The sequence below is a fragment of the Podarcis filfolensis genome (genome assembly GCF_964270895.1).
Source record: "Podarcis filfolensis genome assembly, chromosome: 1".
Taxonomy (NCBI): Eukaryota; Metazoa; Chordata; class Lepidosauria; order Squamata; family Lacertidae; genus Podarcis; species Podarcis filfolensis.
The window spans coordinates 46,617,743-46,634,196 of record NC_139604.1 but is presented as its reverse complement, the minus strand read 5'-3'; the positions used below and the strand labels follow the sequence as shown (position 1 = coordinate 46,634,196).

The 16,454-nt window shown below is 41.8% G+C and overlaps 1 protein-coding gene across 22 annotated transcripts in view; it reads right to left on the bottom strand.

Moving 5' to 3' along the window:
- CLASP1 (cytoplasmic linker associated protein 1) overlaps window positions 1–16,454 on the bottom strand; it is a 163,330-nt gene that overhangs the window by 3,901 nt on the left and 142,975 nt on the right. For all 22 annotated transcript variants that reach the window (XM_083584369.1, XM_083584380.1, XM_083584388.1 and 19 more), the window contains 6 exons: window positions 13,161–13,311; window positions 12,664–12,910; window positions 11,516–11,706; window positions 8,377–8,505; window positions 5,780–5,986; window positions 166–282 (listed from right to left, as the gene is read on the bottom strand). In XM_083584369.1, the coding sequence (XP_083440495.1) occupies window positions 166–282; window positions 5,780–5,986; window positions 8,377–8,505; window positions 11,516–11,706; window positions 12,664–12,910; window positions 13,161–13,311 (1,042 nt within the window). The remainder of the gene's footprint in view (window positions 1–165; window positions 283–5,779; window positions 5,987–8,376; window positions 8,506–11,515; window positions 11,707–12,663; window positions 12,911–13,160; window positions 13,312–16,454) is intronic.

Genomic DNA, 16,454 nt, shown 5'->3' with positions numbered 1-16,454 from the left:
ACACTATTGAAAGGCCAGTAACCAACTACATATATAAGTGGGCTGTGCCTGAATGCTTGTGAAGCCAGCAAAATGCTTGGGAACAACTGCTCCTGATTTTGCCTACTGACTGTGCTTAAAGTTACAGGGACTGCATGTGTTTCAAAATCAAGAGGCCGCACGTACCTTACTCCCAGTGAGCTGTGCAAGGTGAGGCTTCAGTTCTTCACCAATAACAGAATAGATTGCCACGAGGCAAAATACACTGGCTTTGCGAACACTGCTTTCTGTGTTGTCATAGCCCTAGATGGAAACAACGGAGGGAGTCATGAGAATCGAAAGGTTTCTTCACAAGTTCTCTCTTCCTTCAGGGTTAGGAGCTAGTGGAGTGGGTTTGTAGTACACTTTCAAATGAGAACAATTAAAATATGCAGGGACACAGAGAAACCTAGTCCCAACACGATGATGATGATGATGATGATGATGATGATGATGATTTTAAAAAAGATAATTTTCAAGATAGCCTGCAAAAGAAAATCATAAAGCAAATATAAAACAGATCAAACAAGTATTGTTACAAGATTTCTCCAACCTGGAAGGGGGTTCCCCTTCTCTCCTCCCTTCCCTTGAAAACTGGCGTGCCCAAAAACCTGACAGAATAAATAGGAAAAGTGACATATGGCTTCAGGAACTACATAAGCTCTCCACAGACAGCAGATTACCAGCCTGGCTCACAGGAAATAACTGGTAGCCCCAGCACCCAAGAATCCCCCTGCATGGAAGGTTGGGTCATACTGTGGGTTTATTAGCCAAGGACTGGGCAGCGGTCTGCTTCTCTCTAGTACCAGTTAACCCTTCCTTAACCCACCGAAATGCAGGTTATTCAACTTCAGGAAGCAGCCTTTTCGGTAACGAATTCCCAGAAGGCTGAGTCATACTTGCCTGGGACAGGGAAGGCGTTCCTATATTTGCATTTGTAAAAGGAACATCAACTTTGTACAGAGAAGAAGGTTAACCTTAAAAGAACACCAAAAACCCAAGAACGAATTCTGACCAATAAATTGATTATAAGTTATAATACGCTAAAAATGTTTTTTGTAAAAGAAAAAATGCAGTGATATAGAACAGTGCACTGAAAAATTAAAAAATAAGGCCACTCAGTGAAACCTGCAACAAAATCTTGCAGTGCATTACTCTACCCAGTCACCCATGTCCTTTTCCAGGACACTCAATTCAATTCCTGCTCCCCACTGTTTTTCATCCCATGCTCCATCCAGACATTCGTATTCTGTGGCCCCTGAGCCTGCTCAATCCTCACTTGTCTTTATTTGGGGTGGGTGGGTGGGTGGGTGTGTGCGCGCGCAAGAGAGACAGATTGCTTCCTTAGGTTTCCCCCTTTAACTCCCCCCCCCCAAGCTTCCTTATTTTTCTACATTTTCTTTATACTTCATAGCATTCCTTCTAATAATAATCCCTGATGACTAGTGCTGGCTGGATTACAATCAAAATAAGTCCCCCAAGAAACAAGAGAGGTATTTGCATGCTTCAGGTGGGTGCTGTATGAAATGCAGTTTTGCGAGTGCTTTGTTTCCTATAAGACAGTGCCTGTAACATCACTAGTGCCAAAGAACACACCGCCTCCCTCATAATATGCACACCGTTTGGGGAACACTACATTTTAGCTTTTAAAAAACTTTTACTCCTATTGAAGTGATGTGCTTTTTCACTGCATCACTCACACTGCTCAACAACAAAAAGCATCAAGCATTGGCAAGAGCTCAGCCACTTCAAAAAGCCATTGCTTTTTAAAGATTCGCGATTTTTTATTTAGTTTTTTCGAAGGCAGGTCAATACCAATAGAGGAAACAGCTGTGGGGGATTTAAAAATTGTGGTCTCAACAGAAGCAAAACATTGCAGAATGATGCCTGGATCGCACACAGCAACTGAGTCACAGCTGTGAAATTATTGCACTAAAATCAGCTTCTGGAAAGGCCCTGGCAGACGGACAGAGCTTTTGGTCTTCTTGTGCCCTTGGCTCAGAGTGACCTCTGCTGGGAGAAGGCTACAACTATCTTCAGACCATATTCCCACCCCTTCTCCTGTTGCCAGACACTAAAGGGGAATGGTATTTATGAAGCAAGACTAAGGCAAGAATCCTCATCAAATGAGGCAGAAGTATAAAAATACCATTTCCAGAGCAGGTGTCCAATTAGGGTTAAATTCCTGGGCCCTGTTTCCAGGCTGCAAATCAACTTTTTGCTCCCTGATTTAGGACAGATTCAGATGACCCACTTGGTAGGCACTTAGAATCCTATTGCCCGGCAACTGAAACTACGCAAGAAGGTGGTCATCTGTAGCCATCAACCATTTGGTTAATATTGGCCTTTTAAGATTCTCTCTCCATCTGAGTCAATGTAGCGTTGTAGCCAGAAAATGACGAACTGGCCTCAATTGAAGAAAAGGGCAGGCCACATCATGCTAAACAAGGGTGAAGTTCATTATAAATTAACTTTTTTATAATTATACATTTGACTTCATCTTGACAAGGTAATAATTTGCTTGACTTATACAGCTCCATGCCTTCTTTGAGCTATTTTTAAAACAGTTTTTATTCCATGAACTGTGTGAATATGATGAAACAGTATTTTTAATATGAGTGAGGAGAAACAACTTGAGTCACATTGTAAAAGATGCGACACAATCCAATGACTCTCCCAGGCACTGGGTTTCACCTCGCCTTCTAACACAGGTCTTGCAGAGAGAAGAAGCTTCTGAAACACTCAAGAGAGTTTTCTTTCTGCTTCATTCTGCTGCCAAAAGGGTCTTTTGGCTTTGCTACAACTCTTGAAGTTCTTAAAACACTGGGCTTTAGCCCTCCGCAGAACTGAACATGGTTATATGCAATAGCCAGGCATTATATGGCCAGATCTCACTGGAAGTGACACCAACTGTATGGCTTTAAATCTCTGGTCATATCTTAATGAGCAACACCAAAAGTTCATTGATTTTTCTCTCAGAGCAAAAGACACAACACACTTGAGAGGAAGAATTCCAAGTGGGGGCAGCTCTCACCCTAACCAACACGACCCTCCAGACAAAAACAAGTAGACAACCTGGGGAACAAATACAGATGGGGAAGTTCACTCAAATGCACCACCTAACTTAACTGCATCTTCGAAACCTTAATGAACTAAAAAAAAAAAAAGGAGATTCAGTCCAATGAAAAGGCTGTTTCAGGCTGCTGGGAGGTTATCATGGCTCTGATGAGAATTGGAATCCAACAACATATGGAGGCACCCCTTCAGCTGGACTGAAGGCTTCATCTCAGGAGTTACGGGGAAACAGATAAGGCCAACTGAATGAATGAACACTTCAGGGCTAAACTGTATATTACACATAAATGTGTACGTATAACAAAGACCCAAAGGGTGCCTGTTTTTTAAAAAATAAAAGCAGCCTCAGAAGTTGCAGTGTGAAAGGAGTGGTGGGGAGCAGGAGATGCTTAAACTTCTCATTCACTGGCCAATTTTCAAAGTTGTCCCTCCTGTGGTTTTGATTTTTTTAAAAATCACCTTCACAGCACATATTTGCATGTAACAGTTCAATTTGCCTCTTAGGACACAACGGGAAATGAACTGTAACCTCCCCAAGGCACCAGCGCCTTTGTTTTGCAAACTGTGGTGTAGTAAATCACTCATGAGAACTTGGGAGCTCAGAAAGTGTGACCAACATTTACAAGAAGGCAAAACTTGCCAGTTTCAGTGTACTGATAGGTGAGAGGGGAGAACACACAGTCCCATTTTCACAACTGTCTGATACCAGCAATGAGGGCAGTTGTGTCTGTGATACACATCAAAATATTGATTCAACCGGGGTGGGGGGGAGAGCCAGTAGAGCATTTTAAAGCAGCACTCCGCTTTCATGATGGTTATGTGCCATCTGAGGGCACAAAGGTGTGGAAGAATATTGCCGCAATAATCTTTCAAGCAGAGAGTCAGCTGCACAGAGGGAGGAAGAACCTCTGTTTCTGAATACGCCTTGACATCATGTGCGCCATACAACAACCGGGGATGCAGAATGAGTCAGCTGGAACTCTGCCAGAGTTCCCTGCTTATAACGTGGTTCTTGTCCACCTCAAACACATGGCTGCACCTCTGACTTTGTACAAGAGAAAAACGTGTCTAGTAACTTTCAGAGGAAAGAGAACCCATAAAACGTAGCTGCCAACTTCGCCATGCTATTAGAGGCTTGGGTCAAGAGAATACAATTCACTTTGGCTGATATATTCTTATTATACTCATAAAAAACCAAAAACCAAACCATAAATATGGTACTAATCTGAATTGTTCAGGAATCAAATCACAAGAGAACCTTAAAATGGCCAAACAAAAAAACCAAAAACATTGCAGGCCAGACCCTATAAGTTTCTCTAGCTAAATAACTCCAAATCATGGGCAAAACCAGAAAAAGTCCTCCAACTGATTTTTACTTTTTATTTCTTATTCCTTAAAAAAACAAACTAGCCAGGTTGCCCTGAGGTAAGGAGAAACAAAGTCATGAGAGCTGCCTGACCTATAGCTCCCAATGGCGGTTCCAGCTTACTGGCCTCTCCCTCAACCAACTGCCATCTCAGGCTACTGGCTGTGGGAGGGTGGGAGAGAGCAGATGAAAGAGCCTATCTTCAAATAACCTGAGAAAGCGCCAGGAAATGATCAGGCGGGAGCATATATTTAGACATCAAACTATCCTGTGAGATGCGTGAAAGGCAACTACTGCAAACGAACTTTTTTTGAACCATAGCAACCTTGTGTATTCTTAGTGTTTAAATTATCTTTATGGTACACTGCATGGATAAGTGATTCATATCACAGCCAATAAAATAAGTTTCTTCCAGTTTTCAGAAACTTTAAGCAGGGCTTATCCAGCAGATCGTAAAGGAGAGGGAGAGAGTTCAACAGGTGCTCTCCTAAGATATACAGGACCCAGACTGTATAGGAGTTGCCAATGCGATGCCTTCCAGGTCCTGTGGACTACAATTCCCATCATCCCTGACCATCTGCCACGCTGACTGGGGCTGATGGGCCACACCATCCCTAAAAAGACTAATGGAAGAAAACATAGTTCAAGAACATACAGTCAGATGGTCACAAAACTAAACCAGGGAGGTGCTATATATCTGAGTGAGGGTTTGGGGGCAAGTTGAGACATTCAGAACAGGTGTGGGGAACTATGAATCCCATTGTACCTAGTAGCCATTGACTGTACTTGCTGGGGCTGATGGGAGTTGTAGTTCAGCAACATCTGGAGGCAACACACCTGCCTTAGATCCATACCCCCTCACCCTCTAGCACACCCCCCCCACCGCCCCACTGACTCTACTCATAGCACAAAATCCACCCAAAGGAAGCAACTGCTAAGGAAGCCCGCTTCAATCAGCAAGAGTTGCACCTGGCTCAGGAAAGGCTCACGGAGAAGCCATAATACTCAGCAGAGAACTGAATTTTAAAGCCGCAGCAGTGCTAAAAGACAAAAGAGGCAGATTCATTTTTGCCAAAGGGATACTGGAAGGCAGAACTAAACTGACAGCTCCATATATACTCCAAACTCAAAACAACAGGATAGAAAACAAACCTGAAGAAAGAGACAATGCATGTGCTTTTATAAACGAAGGAATAGTCTATAAAAATTATACATATATAATATATAATGAGTGGCTCTTACTACCTGCCAGAAGTCAGAAGAAATGTTAAATAATACTTGGTTTGTGCGGACTGAATGCATTCGTTCAGGGTAGCATACCTGCAACAGGCCAGGGATGATGTCTTGAAGAAGTTGATGCAAAGACTCCTTTGAGATCCTCTCAATGACTTTAGTTTGCATTTTAATAGCGGCCAGATTGATTGGATAGTCAGCTGTCTGAATGATGGGGCACAGCACTTTGATGCACTGCTCAGGGTGGATGGAGCTGGCCAGAGTGGAAGCGGCTTCCTCAGCAGCTCTCACAACCTAGAATTTGGGGAAAGGGGGGGGGGGAGTGATTTACATTTTACAGATTAGTACTGCACAGAAAACCCATACATTTCCATATCTAAAACTCAGCATGACCCAGCAGTCCTCTAGAACTAGGTTATTGTACTGATGTTAGAGACTGCGTTTTGAATCTACACGCATAGTAGATTGGTGATAAGTCACAAAATGCTGTTTTCTGTATTGCCCCAACTGCAATAAAACATGTCTCTCTTGTATCGGTCTCTACAGCCACAGCAGGTGTTGTAACTCTTGAATGGTTTGAGTTTACTCCTGATGACACTCTTGCCTTGTCTCTTGAGACAGACAGATGCCAACAATGGTAGGCATGGCAGGACCTTCCCAATTTTTTATTTTAATGCTTATGAAATGTGCCAGAAGAAACAAACACTGCAGGATAATGTATAGCTGAAGGTAGCATTAAGAAGAAAGGTGGACCTCACAGCTTTCTGAAGCCACTGACTTATCTTAGGTTTGTATACTCTGTATTTTGGGGCTTGAAGACAGCCCCAGATATGCTCTGTGTAATGAATTGAAAGTATTTGTTATGTGACTGTTTGAAGAAAAGCAAATTAAGTTTAGGTATCTTTATGAGACAAAATGATTTGTTTGATCCATCCTCTTCACATCTGAAGCAAATTTATTAGGCTGTATGATAAAATAATGTATGATAAAAAGAACCAATTATGGTTTCAGATATACACTAATTTGTTCAATATTATATTTTCCTCAAGTTAAGACACCAGACCTTTTAGTACCAGTGTGTTTTCCTGCACTGTCACACTGTAACATGGTTAATATAATTCTAAGGCTGTATATACATTTATTCTGTACGTGTACATTTCACTATATGACAACTAAGATTATTTACCACAAATAGGACAAAATAATATGCAGGTTTAATGACTGTACATGCATTTTTTTGCTTAAGAAAGTGCAGACTGTTTGGTATATGTTTAAGATTTCGCAAAAACACACGTTAAAAATATTTAAATATTTTGGTAATTCAGATATCTATAAATACCCATTCCTGTAAGTATGACTTGTACATTCATCAGAAACAATGGCACTTGTAATTTTTACAACTGACAGAACTGAAATATTTGACTTGCTTTTTACTTTTAAAAAGGGCAACTATTTTAGCAAATTCCACCAGTTCAACTTGAAGGTGAAAATCCATAATTCCATAGGAAAAAGGAATTGGGAGGACTGATTTTCACCCACAAAAGCTACAACTAAGCTAAACATACATACTGAGCACTTCAGTACTGAGTCTATATCTACCTTTCTTTGCACTTTCCACAACTGTAATGAATACAACCACCCACAAGATATGCCTGCACACATCTGAACACATACATTGATTTCTGGAGCGGGATGCATGTCTATACTTATTGATAGCTCAAAAGTTGGTGCTTTATATATTCACAAATGCACACAAGTGGCAATGAGAACATAAGAGTTTGAAGCAATTTAAGCACTATACATAATTTTGATACTCTGTGACGCAATTGTACAAAAGTGTTTTAGACAAAAAGGGGGGGAAATGGCGGAGAAAGCTTTGGGAGATGGCAAGCTTTTCCACTCACTTGTGGAGGTGATTCGGGGAAGAAGAAGGGGGAAAAAAAAAACCAACAAGGGCACAGAGTCAAGGTGAATCAAAAAGAATGTGTGCTTGGGAGATGCCTGCCAATAAAGGCACTCCTTCAGAACAAAATGTTTTGTCCAGCTGCTTTATCTGGAAATCAGTTTACAACTGCTGTTAAATGCTGTTACAAAAAAATGAGTGTCATGTGGAGACTCTGGTTCCAAGAAAGTGTAGTACAGACATGCTGATTTATTAAACGGATTAAATATTTTCTGGTCCTCCTTTTTAAGACAGTCTTTACACATTTTGTTCCCATGTTGCTTGCTTAACCGGATAATGCCACCTTGTGCTTCAAGCTATAATCCTGCACGGGTTACATGGCTATCTCCTGTAGCCTGGTTTGCCTATTACTCCCATTTTGCGGCCAAGAATCCTATTCCCACCCCACCCCCATTTCTCTATAAAATGCCTCAGATGTTACTTTAAAGTAACCCTACAGTACACAGTTGTACTCAGAGTTGACCCCCTGCTATTAATCCCCATTAATTTCAATGAGTCTACCCTGAGTAGTATTAGCATTAACCACCACCCATTCTATTTTAATACTTTTCCTTGGCATTTAGGTTCCTGTCTACTACAATTCGTTTTATGTAGAACAGGCACAGAAATATCTGTCAGCCTTTGAGTTAAGCTTTGACCATTAAGAGGGCTGAGATGAGTCTCTTGCCAACAAGCCCTAGACAACAGAGCTTCTCCAGCAGCAACAAAACAGCCACCTCACCTCTTTGTGAGAATCTTTATGTGCTTCCAGAGTCTTCATGATAGTTAGTTCAGCATAGTTCTTAAACCTTGCAGGCTGGTTTCTCAAGATTTCTCGCAACACCCTCAGTGCCAAGGCTCTTATTGAATGCTAAATCAAAAGAAGAAGCACATGTTGGAGAAGAGATCATTAGTTTTTCAAAATGACTAGCATAAAGTGTGTATTGCTAGGACTGGCACAGTTTCTATTTTGGGGAGAAATCTTTTAGACCAAGAAAAGGGGAGCATTAGGGTTATGGGTCACTTGCTTAGCAATGAGGATCCCTCAAAACCACACATCATGGGTCTCAACTCATTTGCAAAATTCAGTTATATATCTGAGAACTAGGTAAATGCTACCTAACAGTGAGCAATTTATATGCAGAATTATTATATTCTGCTTCTGTGTCTGTTAACCCCCCAAAATTTAAAACATTTGAACAAAACACAAAAGAATTACAATCCATAACACTGGGTGAGTGGGGAATAACTTGACTTTTCATGTACCTTTTAGTTTCTGAGCTGTCACCATGCTCTTAAATGTATTGACTCAAGTATAAGAGGCAGATTCTGTTTTAAAATGAAGGCTGGGATTTTCTAGATTCTATATTCTGTGGGTCACTTTATCTCAGCTACCCATTGTTGAGAATCTCAAGAAGAGATATGCAAAGTTCTGATCCTGTATGTTTCTTAAATGCATGTTAATACCAAAAATAAAATCCAACACATTGCCTACTGAAATTCAGTTAAGACAAGTTTGTACTCCTCTTGTCTCACTGCATTCAGAAGAGCTACAACTATTGTTAAGCATAGCAAACCCAAGTACTGTTCTATTTTATATTGCAATAAATCTATCCAGCATTTCTATCACAGTTCTTGTCATTCGGTGTACTTCCACCCCAGCCTTGCCACTTACTGATGTTACAAACAAGAATACTAGGAACAACTGCTCAAGTTATATAATTGTTGAGTTATGCTTTTGGATGACAGCCATTCCAAACAGTGCCTACGGTTTCAACAGAGGAGCACTGAGCTTAACTTGCTCCTGGCTGAACTTTTTCAGTACATCCTGATGCTTTGAGTATTCACCTGCTCAGTTCACAGGCTAGAACATGACTCATACCCTGAATAAATCTTCTGACGCATCTATGACAACAATAACTGGTAGACACTAATAGCAAACAATAACTGGCATGCAACAGACTGCTGCTTTCAGAATAATAGTTTGATGGCATTTCAAACAGGTAAAACCATGGGCACTACTTCAGATACTTCATATCAACTGAGTAAACGTTCGGTGGTGAAGTGCTAGTGTTTCAGTTTTTATTTTGTGGTGGTAGGCCAGGGGGTGGGGGAGATGGAAACCAGCCGGGATAATATTGAATGCTGCCAGTTATTTGCCTGTGAAATGTAAGCCAAGGGCCTTTGTAAGTTCAGACCATATCCTCAAGTGCAACAAACTAAAGTCTGGCTACCTTTGGTTTACCTAGTTGCTGTATTATACTGCTGTCAAGGCAAGCTGGGTGACACCACTACATTTTGCTCAACAACTAAGAAATGATTCCATTGATTGCTTTGGTACAGTGCTCAGAAACCCAAAGGCGATTGGTAAGATGTGATGACCAAACTGAAAATTTCAGAGGCTGGAATGTCCACTTCCTCTCATAAAACAAGAAAATAGAATGAAGGATAATGAAGTTTCTATTATTCTATTTGTTTCATCATCTCATTCTTGCAAACTGACCTGGTGGCTTTGCTGAAGGGCAGGATAGAAATCTTTTAAACAAATGAAGTTATGGCAGTAGCAATTGTGTTCACCCAAAGGGCAACAACAACAACAACAACAATAATAAATTTTATTTACCATATTTTTCGCTCTATAGGACGCACTTTTTCCCCTTCAAAAATGAAGGGGAAATGTGTGTGCGTCCTATGGAGCGAAGACGCTATAGCCCCGCGACCCTCTCCCAGCTGGAGAGGTGATGCACGGCTATGGCAGGAGCCTCTATAGCCGTGCGTCACCTCTCCAGCCAGGAGAGCGCGTGCGGGGCTAAAGAAGCCATAGCCCCGCGACCCTTTCCCAGCTGGAGAAGTGACGCGTGACTATGGCAGCAGCCTCTCCGCTGTGCCTTTCCGCTGCTCCCTGACCTGCTCTTTGGGGCTGGTGGTGGGCTTCCCTTCGCCAGCCCCAAAGAGCAGGTCGAAAGGAACCTTCCAAGGTAGCCGCCTGAACGCACCTTAAAGGGCACCTTGTTTTAGAGCGGGAAAACAAGAGGGGGAAAATTCTCCCACTCTCTGCGCAGCGCCTCCTGCCGCTTCACTGAAGGGGCGCTGGGCAGAGAGCGGAAGAATTTTTTTTCCTTGTTCTCCCCCCTCTAAAACAAGGTGCGTCCTATTGTCCGGTGCGTCCTATGGTGCGAAAAATACGGTATATCCCGCCCTCCCCAGCCGAAGCCGGGCTCAGGGCGGCTAACAACAATAAAACAGTACAACAAGTACAACGATCACACGGTGCTTTTAAAAGGCATGGATATTCCTTAGTGCTAGCATTCATAACCATCCATGTTCATACTGATCTGCCCCTATTCTCTCAGCTTCCTATCTAGTTGTGTGGGCAGCTCCAGGTCTGAGGAAGCCCTGGGTAAAATGCCCTCTGGTGGGATCGCCTCCTCCAAAAGGCTTACTTGGCAGCAGGGGTGGCAACCAGAAAGGTGCACAGCAATGCTGGGGGCTGCCATTTTGATTTCACATCTTGCCCCAGAATGAGGCTACTTTGAAGGCATTACAGGAAATTTAAACAGCAGCGAGACTCAACTGTCCAGTGCTGCTCAGAACACATGGATAATTTTTTTTAAAGGGGGTGGGGGGTGGAAACCAGATTTGGACCATTTTTTTAAAGCAGTCTGAGGTATTCTGCAGAAGCCCGTCCAAAGCAGCTAGTTCCAGTTTCTTTGAATTCCTGGGAAACATTAATGACAGCAAACCACCATAGTATTGCCACTCCATCTAAACAATAGCCACATATAAAGGGAAAGCATCACCCTCTGTCACCATTTGCTGTAGAAAATGTGTGTCACCTGAAAGATCCCTAAAAGATACTGGATCCTATGTTGATAGCTTACATCTTTGTCTCCAAGCGTTTCCAGCAATAACAGCAAAATGGTCTTGAAATGCTCCTCCCAAACTCCCAGGTTGTCTTCCCTTGTAATCTTCAGTAGCTCAAAAAGGGCCCCTTTCCGTTCTTCTACCCGCTCATTGTGGTTGGATAACTCTTTTAAAAGATCAGCTACCAAATCAGAATGATCAATGGGCACTGAGAAGGGAAAAGGAAAAGCACAATGAGGACAAATCAGAACCTACTTCTGCAAATGGTTGAGGATGAGACAGATTCACATTGTTTCTTCACAGCGTCTATAAATATGATTTATCTCTCATCCTTTGGCTACAATACACATTGATCTATAACATTAACATACTTAGGGAGCAATTCAGTGTTGCGGTTGCAAATGTTCTTCTGTCAGTGCAAACCATTCTGCTAGCCTGATAGAATAATCTCCCCTCTCCTTCCACTTTGAGCTGTTCTGGGGGTTCATCAAGTCGGACCATTGGTCCATCCATCTTTGCACTGCCTACAATGGCCATAAGAGGCTGTTCATGGTTTCAGGCAGGAGTCTCTCCCAGCCCTACCTGAAGATGTGAGGGGTTGGCTCCACAATGTTCTGCATGCAAAGCTTGTGCTCTATTACTGAGCTATGGCCCTGACTCAAACACACACACAGACTGCTGTAGGCTCCAGCCTCCAGGTACAGTCTCCAGGCTCATGATCCCGACTATTTAAGGATGCATTGTCTCCCCCTCAAGTTCATGTGCTGAAGCTAAAACACAGAGATGGAATACTGGTCTACTACCAGGGGCTGTCAGAAAATGTGAAATGGCTCTAATAACAATGATATTCCTGTCATTCCCACCCCATCAGCCTTATCCTGTCAAAGTGATGAGGGGGAAAGACCGTAAATGTTAAAGCAAACACTAAGTTTACCCAATGAACATATTCATATTATAGTTTTAAAGACTAGGATTTCCCAATTAATAGTTTCATATTTCATAATATTCACTGTCTTTGCATATTCTAGCAGAGATGAGCTAAGAGGTGATGGAAACTGAACTCAAGAAGCAAGTTCCAGTACATTTCATCACCAATTAAATAGGAATATTCATATTTTAAAGCAAGAATGGGGATCGTCCAGGAATTTAGAAAACAAAAACAAACCGTCCCGAAGCTGATCAATATCATCATCAAACACCGCCTCTTTAAGGGCACTCTTGTCATAGGCGCTGATAGTATCCGAGTGTGGGTAAGGGTTATACTCCCGGGCTCGGGGTCCCGAAAATGCACGCGGGGGCTGGGTGTTGAGTAGGGAAGTTTTGTTATCAAGAGCCATCCTTCCCCCTTCCACAACATCACTGCCTCCACGCACATCAGTGGCTGGTGAGGCTAAGCAGCCATCTCGAGAAACCTGTGGGAACAGGGAGAACAAGGGCAATTAAGACTAGCAAGACTTACATTAGATGCAGTTACTAAGATCGCAAAGAGAGCAAAAGCTGCAAGATTTGACTCCTGAAGTTCAATGCTAAGAAAGGGCATTGGATTATCAAAGTCAAACGGCATGAAAATATTTTCCCTGTAGGAAAACTATTCAAAATCACGACATTTTGCTAACCATTTTCATCAACATCATCCTTTCATCTCCCCAGAAGCCTACTTACAATGTCACTGTCCTTCTTTCCATCACGCTTGATTGGTTCATTTAGATCTTCTTGGCTGCGGAAACTAAACTTTTCAATTGCTTCTGTGACTCCACGAAGGGAACTGTAAATTTCATCAGAATTTAAGTTCTCTGTGTCGTAATCCAACATGCTGAAGATCAAACACATACGGAATGTTAAAAACGAAGAGTGGTTTTCTTGATTTTGATCTATAATATAGCTCACTTGGGGACACATGATTTGAAATTCAGCTTCAAAACTTATGCTAACTTTCACAAGGCATGAACTCAGGACCCCAAAACAGGGATTCAGAGGTTGGCTGTGGATGGTATAAACCTGGCAAACATAAACTAAGTATTGACTGTGATACTACATTTATATGGCGAACATGAATACTCAACCAGCCCTTTCAGTGAAGCAATTTCACTGTATATTAGAAATAATTAAAAGTAATAATTTCAGCCAAAATTTAAACAGCATTATCTCATACTACCATCAACCAAAAGGCACATCAAAATCAATTATTTCCATATGAAGTTCGAGCATTCTAGCATATGTAGTCAATCCTAGTTCCAAATAAATGAAGTATGGTAAATGGTTAGTAATAAAAATGCACATCAGTGATAATGGAAACTGAAAAGTTTATGGCACCATGGGCAATGTATGAAATACACAAACTAGTTTTTGGGCTTTTAATTGTGCTTTCCAAGAAACCAAAGTCAAATTATCTAAATTAACATAAATTGATTATATCCAGAGGAAAGCTAGTTTAACCTAAATTTTAAGCTGGCTTAAGTCTATTACTACCATAACTGGAGTATCAGATATGAAACAGCTTCCCTTTGGCCCAACTGGATACTTGATCATCTTTGGATCATCCAGATCTGTCACAGGTAGCCCAGTGTGATCACTGATGCCAATGCAGTTTGCGTCAATATAATACTTGGAATGGATTTATGCAAGAAATGTGGGGAGCTATCAGCAAAGCCCTGCTTTTCTCTAATGCTCACTGGGAACTTTGGCCCCAAATACCAGAGTATATGTGACTGAATATTACCAGGGACACCAGCAGACCACCATTCCATATAAAAACCCTGTAACTATGAATATCATTTGAAAGCAGGGCACACTGGTGGTTGCAATCTTACATTGCAAAGCAAGGCAAGGGAAATGACCTTCCTGCAATCCTGTTGGGGTGAACTAAGTCATCATTTTGTTTAGCATGCCATTTAAACCTTGTCTCATGGCTTGTCTCACTTCATACAAGCCGTGATCTGTAACCAGATCATGTTCTTGGGCTTTTAGTTCACGGTTTGTCTGGAGTGCGCGAAACAACCAGTCCAGGTTCAGATGACACACTAAGCCAAACCATGGATTAGCTCACAGTAGTTGGACCAGGCACAGTGACCACTATGCTGTCCTCTTCGTGTTGTGTGTGAACCAGCTACGTACAATGACTCTTGGGCTGGAGACTATTCATTGCTAAAATGAAAGGAATGAGAACTGAATCCCATCGTTTCCAAACAGGGGTGAAAGATGGCAATTTTCTCTCTGCACTGGTATGCCTCAACTTAGGAAAGATATAGAGCCAAACTAGACATGAAGGGGAAAACATTCATGGGTGTGCGCTGTTCACATATAAAGCAGAGTGTACATGTATTCATTTTTTACAACAAGAAATGCACATGGGCAAAGGATCTGAACCCTAGCTCCCCCTCCCCCACTTTACCTGTGTTTCCAGTCAGGGTTCAATAGAAGATGCTTTATATAAAGATGGGGGCAGCACTGTGAATGAACAAAAGTGTCTGCCCCCTTCACATATAGTGTAGTCCAAAGAAATGTGCCTGAAATAAAGAACTGGCAAATAGATTCTCCCATCACATATTACCTCTGCTGAATGGATGTTTCGCAAAATGGAAACATATTTTGCCTGGCACCTCACCAGAACAACGTTCTGGTTTCAGCAATTGACAATTGTCTAGAAGTTTCTCCTCCTGGAAGGGATTCAAAGAACTGCGGACCAAAGACAAGATTTATGTCTCCTGAGTTCTCTGGGCTTCATGAATACTGGGAACAGATACAATCCTTGGACCTCTGTCAATGCACTAACTCTGCAACACCAGCCCAAGTAGCACTACCAGAACTGAATGTCCATGGTGTGTTTTGGCAAAGCAGGCATAAGGCAACACCTAATCTCTGAACAAAGAAAAACTTGGAAGGAAGATCTGCCAGTGGTGGTGGAAAAACAAACAAATACGAAAGCCCTTTCAACTGCACTGTCAGTTTCAACTACACCATCAGTTTCAACAACATAATTTTCAACCACTTGAAAATGTGATTGTAACTCACTGATAAGAAGATACATAAAAGTTACATTTTTTGCAAAAGAATCAATTTCCTTACATTCTGAAAATGGCAAAAATAAAGGGCTTCTCGTCCTGGCATTGTCTACACCACCCACGGTGAAAGTCTTGCTAGGATGATTTTGTGGAATGGTTGAATCTAGGATTTACCTATAATAGCACTTGCATCGTTATTCTACCCAGTCTACCACAAAATCAAGTTCTCTCTCTACATCAGTTATTTCTCTATCATATTCAAATGTGCCACCATTTCCCGTGTTCTGAAAGAATTGCTCATTCTGTAACCAATCTTCCTTCCATCTTTTACCTCCAAAGTCTTGAAACGTGCTATTTGCTCATGCAGTCTCTACACCATCTCTCTCTAACCAGCAAAATTGAAGGTCTCTGGATTCTTGCTGCGTATACACCACACATTTAAAGCACACACTCAAAATCCTGATTGCTATACTTGTTAAGAGTGCAGGGAATAGAAGGTATGTGAGGGATAAACTATAGTTCCCAGGATTCTTTGAGGGTAGGAGTATGCTTTAAATGCATGGTGTGTACACAGCCTTTGACCTTACCTTCCTTGATTTATGTTGCCTTTCATACAGCTGATTGCTTCTCTTCCTACCCATCACAACTTTTCAGCAGCATCCCTTCCCCTTTTCTTGGGACTTTTCTTAATCTCTCTATGTTCTGGCTTTGGGCAGCTTCATCAAATTGTATGGCATTCAAACATAGACTCACTTTCCAGATCTCTACTTCCTTCATCCAGTCCCACATCTCTAAGGGCTTGGGCATTCAATGCTTAGATTTCATTGGGTTTTCACAAGCTCACTATACCCAAGGCTGCTCTACACCCAAGACCCCAACTACCACCTTAATATTAGAGGTTACCGTCCACACACTTTCACTGTGCAGACACTGGTGGTTAGGTAAAACCTCTTTT